This window comes from Nicotiana attenuata, unplaced genomic scaffold, assembly GCF_001879085.1.
Source record: "Nicotiana attenuata strain UT unplaced genomic scaffold, NIATTr2, whole genome shotgun sequence".
Classification (NCBI taxonomy): Eukaryota; Viridiplantae; Streptophyta; class Magnoliopsida; order Solanales; family Solanaceae; genus Nicotiana; species Nicotiana attenuata.
In genome coordinates this window covers 130,394-145,014 of record NW_017673228.1, presented here as the reverse complement: position 1 = coordinate 145,014, position 14,621 = coordinate 130,394, and the positions used below count along the sequence as shown (strand labels likewise).

Genomic DNA, 14,621 nt, shown 5'->3' with positions numbered 1-14,621 from the left:
CGATAATTAAACCCCTGTTAGTTGGTAATGAACTCTATGTGAGGGATTGAGAGTGTTGAATTGGTCGGGCTTGCCTAGCATTGTGTTGGGCGCTATCACGATCGGGTTTGGGGTCGTGACAAGTTGGTATCAGAGCCTAGGTTACTAGGTCTCGCGAGTCATGAGCCGGTTTAGTAGAGTCTCGCGGAGTGGTACAGGGACGCCTTTATTTCTCCTCGGGAGGCTGTAGAACCTTTAGGAAAATTCCACATTCTTGAAATTCTTGTCGTGCGAACTTGTTGATCCGAATACTAAACTTCCTCTTATTCTATTCTCTCACAGATGGTGAGGACGCGAGCCACCGGACGAGACGGACGACCACCAGTGCCACCTACTAAGGCCACCAGAGGCCGTGGATACGGTGGTGGCCGAGGCAGAGCAGCAAGGGCAGCACCTATTGATCCACCAGCTGCCCCAGTTCCGGATCAGGCTCCAGCAGTACTAGCTCAGGCACCGGCTGTGCCCATAGTGATTCCTGGCCTTCAGGAGACATTAGCTCAGATCTTGACAGTGTGCACAGGCCTGGCTCAGGTGGTTTCAGCTACCACAACACCAGCAGCTACTTCACAGGCCGGGGGAGGCAATCAGACCCCTGCTGCTCGCACACCTAAGCAGGGAGTGCAGGGATTACAGACTCCAGGGCACCTCCAGCTCAGCTAGTGGTACCAGTACAGGAGTTCAGGGTTCTAGTTATGCCCGAGGACGAGCAGCGTTGCCTCGAGAGGTTTGGTAGACTCCAGCCTCCGGTATTTAGTGGAGCTGAGGGCGAGGATGCCCAGGGTTTTCTCTACAGATGTCAGCTGATGCTTTGTACAGCAGGGATTCTTTAGTCCAGTGGTGTGGCTTTTACTACTTTTCAGTTTACTTGAGCTGCCTTCACTTGGTGGGAGGCGTATGAGCAGCGTAGGCCGGCTGGTGCAACACCTTTGACTTGGCAGGAGTTCTCCACTCTCTTCTTGGAGAAGTATGTACCGCAGTCTCGCAGAGAGGAGCTGCGCAGACAATTTGAGGGGCTACGGCAGGGAGATATGACAGTGTCCTAGTATGAGATGAGATTTTCTGAGTTGTCTCACCATGCAGTTTGGTTGGTTCTGACGGATCGTGAGCGTATCCGGAGATTTGTTAATGGTCTCACCTACCCTCTTCGTGTTCTTATGACTAGGGAGCGAGTGCTGGGTGCCACATTCGAGGAGGTGGTTGATATAGCCCGAGAGATTCAGTTGGTTCGCCGGCAGGATTGAGATGAGAGGGAGGCCAAGAGGCCTCGAGGTTCTGGTAGTTACAGTGGCGCTCCTTCGAGGGGCCAGTTCCAGCAGGGTCGGGGTCGTTCTTTTAGGCCCGCTCAGTCAGCTCGACCCGAGTATCGAGGAGGATCTTCAGGTTGTGGTTATCAAGGTTCTTAGCAGAGTCAGCCATCTCTCAGCGCTCTTCCAGCACAGAGTTCATCTCGTGCTTCGTCTGCTCAGGGTTCTTCTAGGCCGAGTGCATCAGCTAGTCACTCTGGCGCGAGGGGTTCCGTTCAGTCCCAGATCCCAACACTCAGGAGTTGCTATGAGTGTGGAGAGTTCGGGCATATGCGGAGGGAGTGTCCTCGTCGTGCTGCTAGCTCATCTCAGCAGAGGGGTCAGCCCTCATCTTCTGGTCCAGTTTCTTCAGCACCCGCCCCGCCAGCTAGGGGTGAGGGTCAGGTAGCCAGGGGTCGCCCCAGGGGTGGAGGTCGATTGGGCGGTGGTCAGGCTCGCTTTTATGCTCTTCAGGGCAGGACAGATGCTATTGCTTCGGATGCTGTGATTACAGGTATTATTTCAGTCTGCCACAGAGATGCCTCAGTCTTATTTGATCCCGGTTCCACCTATTCCTATGTGTCTTCATATTTTGCTCATCATTTGGGTACGACCCGAGGGTGTCTTGCTTTACCTGTCCATGTATCTACCCCGGTGGGCGATACTGTCGTTGTGGACCATGTATACCGGTCATGTTTGGTTACTATTGGGGGTCTGGAGACCCGAGTTGATCTATTGCTATTGAGCATGGTAGATTTTGATGTTATTTTGGGCATGGACTGGCTATCTCCGTGTCATGCTATTCTAGACTGTCATGCTAAGACAGTCACCTTGGCTATACCGGGTGTACCGAGGATCGAGTGGCGTGGTGTGACTGACTATGTTCCTAGTAGGGTGATCTCATTCCTAAAGGCCCAGCGTATGGTTGGGAAGGGTTGTCTTTCATATTTGGCATTTGTGAGGGATGTGGGAGCCGAGACTCCTAGCATTGATTCTGTCCCGGTTGTGAGGGAGTTTCCAGATGTGTTTCCTACAGACCTGCCGGGCATGCCGGCGGACAGGGACACTTGATTTTGGTATTGACCTGGTGCCGGGCACTCAGCCCATTTCCATTCCGCCATATCGTATGGCACCAGCAGAGTTGAAAGAATTAAAGGATCAGCTTCAGGAACTCCTAGATAAGGGGTTCATTCGGCCGAGTGTGTCACCGTGGGGTGCACCGGTTCTATTTGTGAAGAAGAAAGATGGCACCATGAGAATGTGCATTGACTACAGGCAATTGAACAAAGTAACAGTGAAGAACAAGTACCCCCTGCCTCGTATTGATGATTTATTTGACCAGCTTCAGGGAGCGAGGGTGTTCTCCAAGATTGACCTCCGTTCGGGCTATCACCAGTTAAAGATCAGGGATTCGGATATTATGAAGACTGCTTTCAGGACTAGATATGGGCACTATGAGTTTTTTGTTATGTCCTTTGGGCTGACTAATGCCCCAGCAGCGTTCGTGAATTTGATGAACAGTGTGTTTCGGCCGTATCTGGATTCGTTCGTTATTGTTTTCATTGATGATATTCTGGTGTACTCGCGTAGTCAGGAGGAGCACGCACAACATTTGCGAGTTGTATTGCAGAGATTGAGGGAGGAGAAGCTTTATGCAAAGTTCTCCAAGTGTGAGTTTTGGCTCGAGTCAGTGGCTTTCTTGGGGCACGTGGTGTCCAGCGAGGGTATTCAGGTCGACCCGAAGAAGATAGAGGCGGTTCAGAGTTGGCCTAGACCGACCTCAGCCACGGAGATTCGTAGTTTCCTTGGGTTGGCAGGTTATTATCGCCGGTTTGTTCAGGGATTTTCCTCTATTGCATCGCCCTTGACCAAGTTGACGCAGAAGGGTGCTCCACTTGTATGGTCGGACGAGTGCGAGGAGAGCTTTCAGAAGCTCAAGACAGCTTTGACCACGGCTCTAGTGTTGGTTTTGCCATCAGCTTCAGGTTCTTACACTGTATATTGTGATGCTTCGAGAGTTGGGATTGGATGTGTATTGGTGCAGGAGGGTAGAGTTATTACATACGCTTCTCGCCAGTTGAAGCCCCACGAGAAGAAATACCCTGTACATGATTTGGAGTTGGATGCTATAGTTCATGCTTTGAAGATTTGGAGGCACTACTTGTATGGCGTATCTTGCGAGGTATTCACTGATCATCGCAATCTTCAGCATTTATTCAAGCAAAAGGATCTTAATTTGAGGTAGCGAAGGTGGCTAGAGTTACTCAAGGATTATGATATTACCATTATGTATCACCCGGGGAAGGCCAATGTAGTGGCCGATGCTTTGAGCCGAAAGGCGGTTAGTATGGGGAGTTTGGCGTATATTCCAGTTGGGGAGACGCCCTTTGTAGTTGATGTCCAGGCCTTGGCCAATCGGATGGTGAGATTAGATATTTCGGAGCCTAGTCGGGTGTTGGCTTGTATGGTTTCTAGGTCTTCCTTATATGATTGCATTAGAGAGCGCCAGTATGATGATCCGCATTTGCTTGTCCTTAAGGACAGGGTTCAGCATGATGATGCCAGGGACGTGACCATTGGTGATGATGGTGTGCTGAGGATGCAGGGCCGGATTTGTGTGCCCAATGTGGACGGGCTTCGGGAGTTGATATTTGAGGAGGCCCACAGCTCGCGGTATTCCATCCATCCGGGTGCCGCGAAGATGTATCAGGATTTGAGGCAGCACTATTGGTGAAGGAGGGTGAAGAAGGATATAGTATGGTTTATGGCTCGGTGTCTCAACTGTCAGCAGGTAAAATATGAGCATCAGAGACCAGGTGGTGTACTTCAGCGGATGATTATTCCCGAGTGGAAGTGGGAGAGGATTACTATGGATTTTGTGAGTGGTCTCCCTCGGACATTGAAGAAGTTTGATTCGATTTGGGTGATTGTGGATCGGCTGACCAAGTCCGCGCACTTCGTTCCAGTATGTACTACCTATTCTTCGGAGCGGCTGGCAGGGATCTTTATCCGGGAGATTGTCCGATTGCATGGAGTTCCAGTGTCTATTATCTCGGATAGGGGTACTCAGTTCACTTCTCAGTTCTGGAGGACTTTTCAGCGGGAGTTGGGTACACAGGTGGAGTTGAGCACAGCGTTTCATCCTCAGACGGACGGGCAGTCCGAGTGTACTATTCAGATATTGGAGGATATGTTGTGTGCCTGTGTTATTGATTTTGGAGGTTCTTGGGATGCGTTTTTGCCGCTTGCAGAGTTTGCCTACAACAACAGTTATCAATCGAGTATTCAGATGGCTCCGTATGAGGCGTTGTATGGGAGGCGGTGTAGATCTCCTGTTGGTTGGTTCGAGCCCAGTGAGGCTAGGCTATTGGGGACAGAGATGGTTCAGGAGAGGCTTCGTACAACACAGTCGCGTCAGAAGGTGAAGCTGATTCAGGAGAGGCTTCGTACAGCACAGTCGCGTCAGAAGAGTTATGCGGACCGGAAGGTTCGAGATGTGTCTTATATGGTTGGTGAGAAGGTCTTGCTGAAGGTTTCACCCATGAAGGGTGTTATGCGGTTTGGGAAGAAAGGGAAGCTGAGTCCGCGGTTTATTGGGCCTTTTGAGGTACTTAGGAGGATTGGGGAGGTGGCTTATGAGCTTGCTTTTCCACCCAGCTTGTCGGGCGTGCATCCGGTATTTCATGTTTCTATGCTCCGGAAGTATGTTGGGGACCCGTCTCATGCATTGGACTTCAGCACTGTTCATTTGGATGATGAATTGACCTATGATGTGGAGCCAATGGCTATTTTGGGTCGTCAGGTTCGAAAGTTGAGATCAAAGGAAATAGCTTCGGTAAAGGTGCAGTGGAGAGGTCGGCCCGTGGAGGAGGCTACTTGGGAGACCGAGCGAGAGATGCGGAGCAGATATCCTCAGCTGTTTGAGACTTCAGGTATGTTTCTTGACTCGCTCGAGGACGAGCGTTTGTTTTAGTTGGGGAGGATGTGACGACCCGGCCCGTCGTCATGCGAGTTGCCGCCCCGTTTCCCCCATTTTCTGCTTCCTTATATTTTATTATAAGAGTCTTGAGTGACTGAGTCGATTTGGATTGGTTTTGGATGGAAAGGAGACACATAGTCTCTTTAAGGAAGGTTTGCCTTGGAAAAGTCAACCGGATGTTGACTTATGAGTTAGAGGGCTCGGATGTGATTTCCGGTGATTCGGTTAGCTTCGCGGGATGATTTGTAACTTAGGAGTGTGATCGGAATTGATATTGGAGGTCCGGTATAGAATTAGGCTTGAATTAGCGAAGTTAGTATTTTGGCGAATTCCGGTTGTTAGGTGAGATTTTGATTTGAGGGTCGGAATGCAATTCCAAGAGTTGTTGTAGTTTCGTTAGGTGATTTTGGATGTGTGTGCAAAATTTCAGATCATTCGGAGGTGTTTTGGTTGGGTTTTTGATCGAATGCGGGTTTCGGAAGATTTGGATGAACTTAGGCTTGAATTTGATGGTTTAGGTGTTATTTGTGGTGTTTTGATGATTCGAGCAAGTTTGAATAAGGTGTTGGATCATGTTTGTGCTTTTGGTTGAGGTCCTGGGGGCCTCGGGGTGATTTCGGATGGCCATCGGAATGATTTTTGGACTTAGTAAGATTGCTGCAGGTCTGGTATCTGGTATTTCCGCACCTGCGGTAAAGGAAACGCGGATGCGGTTGCGCAGGTGCGGGAGGAGGTTCGCAGGTGTGGTCTATGGCTTGACTGGAAGATTCCACAGATGCGGAAGGGAAGCCGCATCTGCGAGGCCGCAGATGCGGTAGTTGTGTCGCGGAAGCGGAGGCGGGTGGATTTGGCATTTCCGCAGAAGCGGACACTAACCCGCAGGAGCGAGGTCCGCATATGCGGTAGAGGACCGCAGAAGCGGTCGTGGTCTTTAAGTGTGGATCCGCAGAAGCGGAAATTAACCGCAGAAGCGGTAGTCGCAGATGCGGTGGTGGGACCGCAGATGCGAAAATCCCTGTTATCAGAAGGGTTTTAAGGCTCATTTTATTCCGCGAGCTTAAGTCTAATTCCACCATTTTTAAGCGACCTTGAGAGCTCTTGGACGGAATTTGAAGGGGATTTCAACTAGGTGTGATTGGAGGTAAGTCCTTTGGCCTTAATACATGAATTAATGGTAGAATTTACATGGAAATTTGTGGAAATTCATCAAAAGAGGGTAAAGCTAGGGCTTGAAAACTTGGTATTTCAAAGTGGAATTTGAGGGGTCAAATAGACTCCAATTTTGGTAAATTTGATATGTATAGACTCGTGGCGAGATAAGAAATCCGGTGATGTTAATTTTCTGATTTTTCGAGAAGTGGGCCCGGGGCTCAGGTTTTGCCAACTTCAGGAATTTTGATATTTTCCGAGTCTTTTCGATTGGGTTATATTTCCTTAGCCTATTGTAACGTATTCGTTGTGGTTTTGGCCAGATTCGACGCGCGAGGAGGTTGATTTGCGAGGCAAGGGCATAGCGAGCTAGGACTTTGGCCGGCTTGAGGTGAGTAATGGTTATAAATGATGTCCTGAGGGTTTGAAACCCCGGATTTGCACAACGTAGTGCTATGTTGAGGTGAGACACACGCCGCCTGATGAGTGTGGGGTCCATTACTGCTGGGGATTTGGACTTGGTCCATCCCGATTGATGATTCTACTGTATTTTTGACTGAGACTTAAATTATATCATTATAGTTTATGCTAGTTGCCATGATTGGGGCCTTGTGCCGGCCTGTAGAACCCTTAGGGGTAATTGTACACGATTGACCTCAATTTACTCGTTAAAATCATACCCTCAGTCGTGTTTCTAACTGTTTAATCTAATATGAACCGGTTTTGGAATAACTAAACCAAAAGGAGAGCGATATATGGGCTGGGATCCCTATCTTAACTTAGTATGCCCGAGAGGCTGAGTTTATAGTGACTGAGAGGGGTTGAGAACCCCATAGTGAGGGTATTTGATATGTTATGGATCGGGCTGCACGCCGCAGCAGTATATATATATATTTATATGGATCGGGCTGCACGCCGCAATAGTATATTATTGGATCGGGCTGTGCGCCGCAGCAGTACATTCATATGGATCGGACTGCTCGTCGCAGTAGTATAGCGCTTGGGCTGTAGGAGCACCTCCGGATTCTGCACACCCCCAGTGAGCGCAGTCGACTATTATTATTGGATCGGGCTGCATATATATATATATATATATATATATATATATATATATATATATATATATATATATATATATATATATATATGGATCAGGCTGCACGCCGCAGCAGTATACTATATGGATCGGGCTGCACGCCGCAGCGGTATAATTATGATTTCGGTTGTCGTGAGAAGTAAATGAGTTTAGTACTGGCTTAAAGGATTTTTACCTGACTTCTTCATTCAGTTGATGTTTAAATGTTCTTACTGCTTTGATATAGAACTACTTAGTCCTTTTTACGATATTTCTTTCCGTCAGTCATTATTTATTGCTATTACTCATTGAGTCGGAGTACTCACTTTACTCCCTGCACCATGTGTGCAAATACAGGTATTCCGGAGGCGTAGATTGAGCTATTGCTGCTATTCAGATCTCACTGGAGTCATCGAGGTAGCTGCATGGCGTCCGCAGTCCCGATTTCTCCCTCTATCCTCTTTACTTTCAGCATTTTAGACTATCTTTTGTTTAGGCTGTTCCTCAGACTTGTATTGGAGGCTCTTGACTCGTGACACCAGATCGGTGGGATTTGTAGTGATATTTCTTGTTTTCCGCATATTTTATCTACTGCTACAGATTTATAATCATGTTAATTTGGTATTTAAACCCTGTTAATTGGTAATGAACTCTATATGAGGGATTGAGAGTGTTGAATTGGTTGGGCTTGCCTAGCACTGTGTTGGGCAACATCACGACCGGGTTGGGGTCGTGACATCTATTCATAGGTTGAGCATTATGATTAATAAGTAGGATCCACAAAATGATCTATTTATTTGAGTCATTGAAATCTGTTTAATATACCATGTGAAAATTATTCTTGATAAATTTACATTAATGGTGGAGGTTCTTAACTAGAAAAGGAGTTTTATCTTTGGGTACTAGTGAAACCAACTCCACCCATGAGAAGAGATATTGGGATTTTCGCCGAACGAGAGAAAATATAATATCTTTGGTTCTTGTGTATTTAATAAAAGGGTAATTTGTTGCAAAAGGAGATATTATATATCCTAGAAATAGGAAGAACATAATATATGCCTTGAGCTCATAATATAATTATAAGGAGAATGAAAATCAATATCATATTTATTTTAATTTATGAAACTACTTAAAACAATTATTCTCCGAGTTTGGTTACAGGCTGGTGGTCATGAATTCAACGAACTCCGATTGACCTGAAATTTGGTGGGTTCATCGAAAATGATCTAGTGAGAAAAACTCACTGCTATGCAGTGAATCATGTTGTTTTTCGGCATTTTGAGGTCGCTTAGATGGGTTATCAAGCAGTTTATTAAATTGAATTTGTTATAAATATGAAAAATTATTCTTTATATATCGGCTATATTTGTGTTAAATCTGAAACATGATGATTTAACTTGATATGATATATAGCAAGAATGAAAATCACATGTATTTAATCCTAAATACGCCCAAAAAAATAATTTATTCGAATTTGGTCAAGTTTTTGGCGATCGTGAATTTCACGATCTCCGAATGACCTGAAATTCGGTAGGATCATCGAAAACGATCAGCTAAGAAGAACTCACTGCTATGTAGTGAATTACATCGTATTTTGACGATTCGGGATCGTTTAGATGAGTTTTTTTGGAGGTTTGGCGGATTAAAATGTAATTTACATACGAAAGTCATTTCTATCATTTTATTTATGTTTAATCCGAAACATGATAACACATATTGATTTGACATTAATTGGTATATGATAAGAATGTAGGTCATATTTTAAATTCTTAAAAAAATGCTTAAAATGGTAATTTTCCAAATTTGGTCGCAATTTTTGGAGATTGTGATTTTAACGATCTCCGATTGATCTGAAATTTGGTAGGTTTATCGGAAATAGCCCAGTGAACAATACTCACTGCTATGTAGTGAAAATGTTAATTTTAGCGTTTGAAGACTATTTAAATAGGGTATTGAGCATTTTTTTTATTATGAAACTTAATCCTCAGAGAAAAGTTCGTGGTTGTGATAAAGTGGTGATAGGAGTTAACTCCTTTGGTCACCAATTTTATTTATAGTGAAATAATATATTTACGCGTTGACATTAGGTCTTCCTCCATATCGAATAAATTTATTATGAACTCACTGGATATAGTTACTAGTTATTGATAACCTGTATTAACTCTCTATCTGGTTCAAATGGTTGAATCAATTTGTAACTAAATACAATCATGAGTAAGTGGTGATAGAATATATTTCTATGGTCTTCCACTATTAATTTTAAGTGAGTAATAAATTTACACGTTGACTTGAGGTCTTCCTCCATATCGGATAAATTTATTGTAAGCTCACTAGGTGAAATACTAGTAATTGATATCGTGTACTTACTCTCCATCTGAGTATACATGTTGGATCAATGCAACTAGAGCTATTAATTATGGTGTTCACTTGACTTAAATTAACAGTATATTCTCCAGCTGAGTTGTATCTGTTTTAATTATTGGAGTGAATAATCTAGCATTACATATGTATGTTGCATGAGTAGTTCTTTTCCCATCGAAATTGCTATTCAAGATGCATGACATGTATGTGTAGGGTGTTCAGAATTTTCGTATTAAAAAGTTATATACAATTGACTCAAAATAATAGTATACTCTCCATCTGAATTGGTTCTATTTATTTTTGGATTGTATAATTCTTGCATTATATAATATACTTTGCATGAATGATTCTTTTCCCATCGAAATTTATTATTCGAGATCCATGTATGTATATAAATATTGAATGCAGTCTGAATTTTACTATTCAGTATTTTGACTTATTGTGATCTATTTAATATTTTTATCTCAAGTCCACAGTGACTTTATGAAATTTATCATTATCCAACCCACTTTTAATGGATAATATGGGTGGTTAACTATTTTCTTTGAATTGATCCATGGCGTAGCTTCGCCGCATCAGGTGCGTGTGGAAGTTGATCTTCTTAGACCTCTTCCTACCTCTGTTTTTGTGGGAGCTGAAGATGAGAACATGTCTCTTAATTGTTATGTTCAAAAAATTGAGTGGGAGAATGTCCCTAAATACTGTAAGCATTGCAGGAAGATAGGACACTCTCTGATTAACTGTTGGATTGTTGAAAAAAAGAAGCGAGAGGAAAATGAGAAAAAGAAGGAGGAAGCAGGGGAAGCACAAGAAGAAGATTGAAGGTTACATGAGATATTTGGGATTTCAACACTGCCAAGCTAATATGAATGGGCAGATTTGGTGTTTCTAGAAGCAGGATTACCATTCTGTTATCATTGCTAACGAAGACCAACAGCTCACCATTAAAATCACTCATACTGTTCAGAACAAGGAGCTCAATATTATAATGGTGTATGCCAAATTTACAGCCAGGAAAAGAAAGGATCTTTGGTCCAGTCTTGAAGACACACACTCAGTCATAAATGGCCCATGGTGTATTGGGGGTGATTTCAATGTTATCATGGATCCAGAGGAGAAATTGGGGGGTACTGTTGATACCCAATTTTTCCTCAAATTATTTTCAATTTGCATATAGACCATCAAAATTAGGTTTTCATAACAATTGGTATTTTTCTATAATTTTCCTCATATTTTTACTAATTCATTTTTATTTATCCAGTATTTTTATCTCGAATAATTAATTATAAGTTTCATTACAAATGATTTCAAAAGCATTCCTTGATTTAATATATCATTTTTGGTCCTATTAAGACCAAATGTATTTCACAAATTAGCCAAATTGGCAATATTTGGTTATAATTGCAATGACTTTGCAATTATGGCCTAATTATATATTTTGTGCTATGTTTTTACTCAATAAATAGTCATTTATATTTTTAATACTAATTAATCATTTTAATTTAGTTTATTAAGCATCGATTTCATTTTTTATAATTATTATCCATTTTGATAAATTATTTATCTATTTTTATGGGATATTTAACAACTAGCCATTTTTAAATTTCAATTCTAGCCTAATTAACCCAGACCCCTAACCCAATAAACTAGCCCAGTTACCCAACCCAAACTTATAATCTTACGCGGCCCAACCCTCGTTCAATCTGAGCCGTTGATTAATTCAAATCAACGGCCCAAATTAATACTTACCATATTAACCCTAAACAACTACCCCCTGTAACGACCCAACTGATCATTTTGAACAATTGCGTCCGGTTCGGCAGTATTAGGTCACGAGAAGCTTCATATTATGTGTATCGACTTGCGTGCGCAGTCCGGGCGTGAAACCGGAAAGCTTTTATGTGAAAATATGAAAAATATAGTAATTTCTAGTGTTAAAATTTGGTTTTTTGTTGACTTTGGTCAATATTTTTGGTAAATGGACCCGGATCTGTGTTCCGACGATCACGGGAGGTCCGCGATAAAATATGGGACTTGGATGTATGCCCGGAATTGAATTCCGAGGTCCCTAGCCTTAGAAAACAATTTTTGAAGAAAATTATTGTGCTCGTTTTTAAAGGAAATAAATAAATGAATTAATGTTTGAACTCGTTGGTATTGGGTCTGTATTTTGGTTCTGTATCCTGGTACAAGTTTGTTATGATATTTAAGTCCTACCTGTGAAATTTGGTGAGAATCGAAATTGATTTGACGTGATTTGGACGTTCGGTTCAAAAGTTAGAAAATCATGAGTTTTGAGGTTAAATTCATAGTTTTTGATGTTATTTTAATGATTTGATCGCACGATTAAGTCCTTACGATGTTTTTAGACTTGTGTGCATGTTTGGTTTGGATCCCCGAGGGCTTGAGTGAGTTTCGGATAGGTTTAGGCTATGTTGCGCTTGTTTTTGGATGCTTCATCGTCGTTTCTTCAAGCAAAAATGATACCATATTGAGCAAATGAGATCGAAATTCAGTTTTGTTTGATCCATTAGATCCGTATCGAAATTACGGAGCCAAAGGAAAAAGAATCATCGAATTTGGACATCGTATGAGGAAGTTATGCTCATTTTCGTGTCGGGAAAATTGCTGGTTTCTGGTGTGTTCGCAAATGCGAACTTTCTCATCGCATTTGCGATGCCCAATTCACTAATGCGAACTTCTGGTCTCAAATGCGACTTCTGTTAGCACTGCTTTGTTCGCAATTTTCAAGGGTTCGCAATTGCGAACCCTGGGTCGCAAATGCGACATGTGAGCCCTGTTAAGTGAGGTTTTTGACGGGATTTTCACCCATTTTTCAATTTTCTCAAACCCTAAACCTCCATAGGCGATTTTTCAAAGACTCAAACTTCTCCAAATCATTGGGTAAATGTCTCTAATCAATTTTCAACTATATTTTGTGATTTTACCTTAGAATTAACATCAAATTCATGAGAATCTAAAGGAAATTTTGGGGAAAATTGTGAAATCTTTCAAAAATATAAAATGATGATTTGAATGACCAAATGGTATCGGAATTAGATAATTTTTGTATGGGTGAACTCGTATCGCAATGGGTATTCGGTTTTTGTAAATTTTGTTGGGATCCGAGGTGCGGGCCCGGGGAGTTGACTTTTGTTGACTTTTTGCAAATTGTATAGGAATCATAGTTTTGTTAATCGGAATTGTTTTCTCTTGAATTGTTAGATGTATTCAAGTTGTTTTTTGTTAGATATGAGCCGTTCGGAGGTCTTTTCACCCGAGAAGTTCATTTTAGAGTATCGGTTTGTCGTCTTCGAGGTAAGTATCTTGCCTAACCTTGTGTGGGGGACTTCCCCTTAGGATTTGAGTCTTCTATGCTAATTGCAGTCCCTGCATGCGAGGTGACGAGTGTGTGCTCGGACTTATCTGTGGGGAAATATGCTTTAGGGTTCTTAGGTCCTTACGTTCAATATGTGGAAAGTATTCCGTTATGATTGAGTGTAATAATTGCTTAAATTGTCTCTATATGCTCTGCATGATGTTATTAGCTTTCCTCTAATTCCTACTTGTTGCTTTGACCCTTAATTGCCTTAATTGAAGTGATTGCCTTCCTTACTACTTTGTTACTTCTTGATTGTGAGTTCCTCTATGACTTCGTGCAAATAGATTACATGTCCAATTATTGTGGTTACCGGTGTAGTTATCACTTGCTTATTATGTCTTGTTGTTTAGTTGAGGTTTCATTGTGAAGTAATTGTTGGTACAAGTTTGGTTATAGCTGATTCCCTTGCCGTGACATATTTCATTCTTACTGTTGGTTCCCTTGCCGGGATGTGTTCATTCTTGTTGTTGACTCCCTTGCCGTGATATTGTTGTTTCCTTATTATTCCCTTGCCGGGATTCTTTGTGATTGGTGTTGACTTGTATATATGGGATCGGGTTGCACGCCGCAACAATATTATATGGGATCGGGTTGCACGCCGCAACAATATTATATGGGATCGGGTTGCACGCCGCAACAATATTATATGATTAGGATCGGGTTGCACGCCGCAACAATATTATATGGGATCGGGTTGCACGCCGCAACAAATATTATATGATTTGGATCGGGTTGCACGCCGCAACAATATTATATGATTTGGATCGGGTTGCACGCCGCAATAATATTATATGATTTGGATCGGGTTGCACGCCGCAACAATATTATATTATTTGGATCGGGTTGCACGCCGCAACAGTATTATATGATTTGGATCGGGTTGCACGCCGCAACAATACTATATGATTGGGATCGGGTTGCACGCCGCAACAAGGAAGAATAAAAGTGAATATTGATTCTTATGGTGAGAACGAGAGTAAAAGCACGAAGGGTGATGCCGTGCACTTTCTATTGCTGTGTTTATTTTTTGTTATCAATTCAAGTGTTTTAACTGTTTAGTTTCCTTTATTGATGTGATCCTTTGCGTTGGAACCTACAGTGTTTTCAATACTTCGCCGTATATATATATATACATTCCAATACTTCAAACTTCAAAAATTGTTACATCTTTTAATTCAATTAGTTTCTCAATTATATCCCCTTAAATCGTCTGAGGTCGTATTTTACTTAAAAAAGGAATTTCTACTAAGTTTTAAGTTATTAACTCCCATGTTAAAGGTAATAATCCAGTCGATGTTGTACTTTAATTGAAAGGGGTACTTTCTTTACTCAAATGATTTCAAAAGAAACAAC

The 14,621-nt window shown here is 42.4% G+C and overlaps 1 protein-coding gene across 1 annotated transcript; it reads left to right on the top strand.

Moving 5' to 3' along the window:
• Nucleotides 1-5,921: 5,921 nt before the first annotated feature.
• Nucleotides 5,922-10,708, top strand: LOC109215779. The gene is made up of 3 exons (XM_019379888.1): nucleotides 5,922-5,993; nucleotides 6,077-6,203; nucleotides 10,452-10,708. The coding sequence occupies exons 1-3, from the start codon at nucleotides 5,922-5,924 to the stop codon at nucleotides 10,706-10,708; spliced, it is 456 nt and encodes a 151-aa protein (XP_019235433.1).
• The last annotated feature ends 3,913 nt before the right edge of the window (nucleotides 10,709-14,621 follow it).

What these genes read in the sequence shown, in the direction of transcription:
- LOC109215779 (XM_019379888.1), top strand. Translation starts at nt 5,922, where the DNA reads ATGGCCATCGGAATGATTTTTGGACTTAGTAAGATTGCTGCAGGTCTG. An exon ending in CTGGTATTTCCGCACCTGCG is followed by an intron (nt 5,994 to 6,076) that starts GTAAAGGAAACG and finishes AAGATTCCACAG; the next exon opens with ATGCGGAAGGGAAGCCGCAT. An exon ending in GAGCGAGGTCCGCATATGCG is followed by an intron (nt 6,204 to 10,451) that starts GTAGAGGACCGC and finishes TCCATGGCGTAG; the next exon opens with CTTCGCCGCATCAGGTGCGT.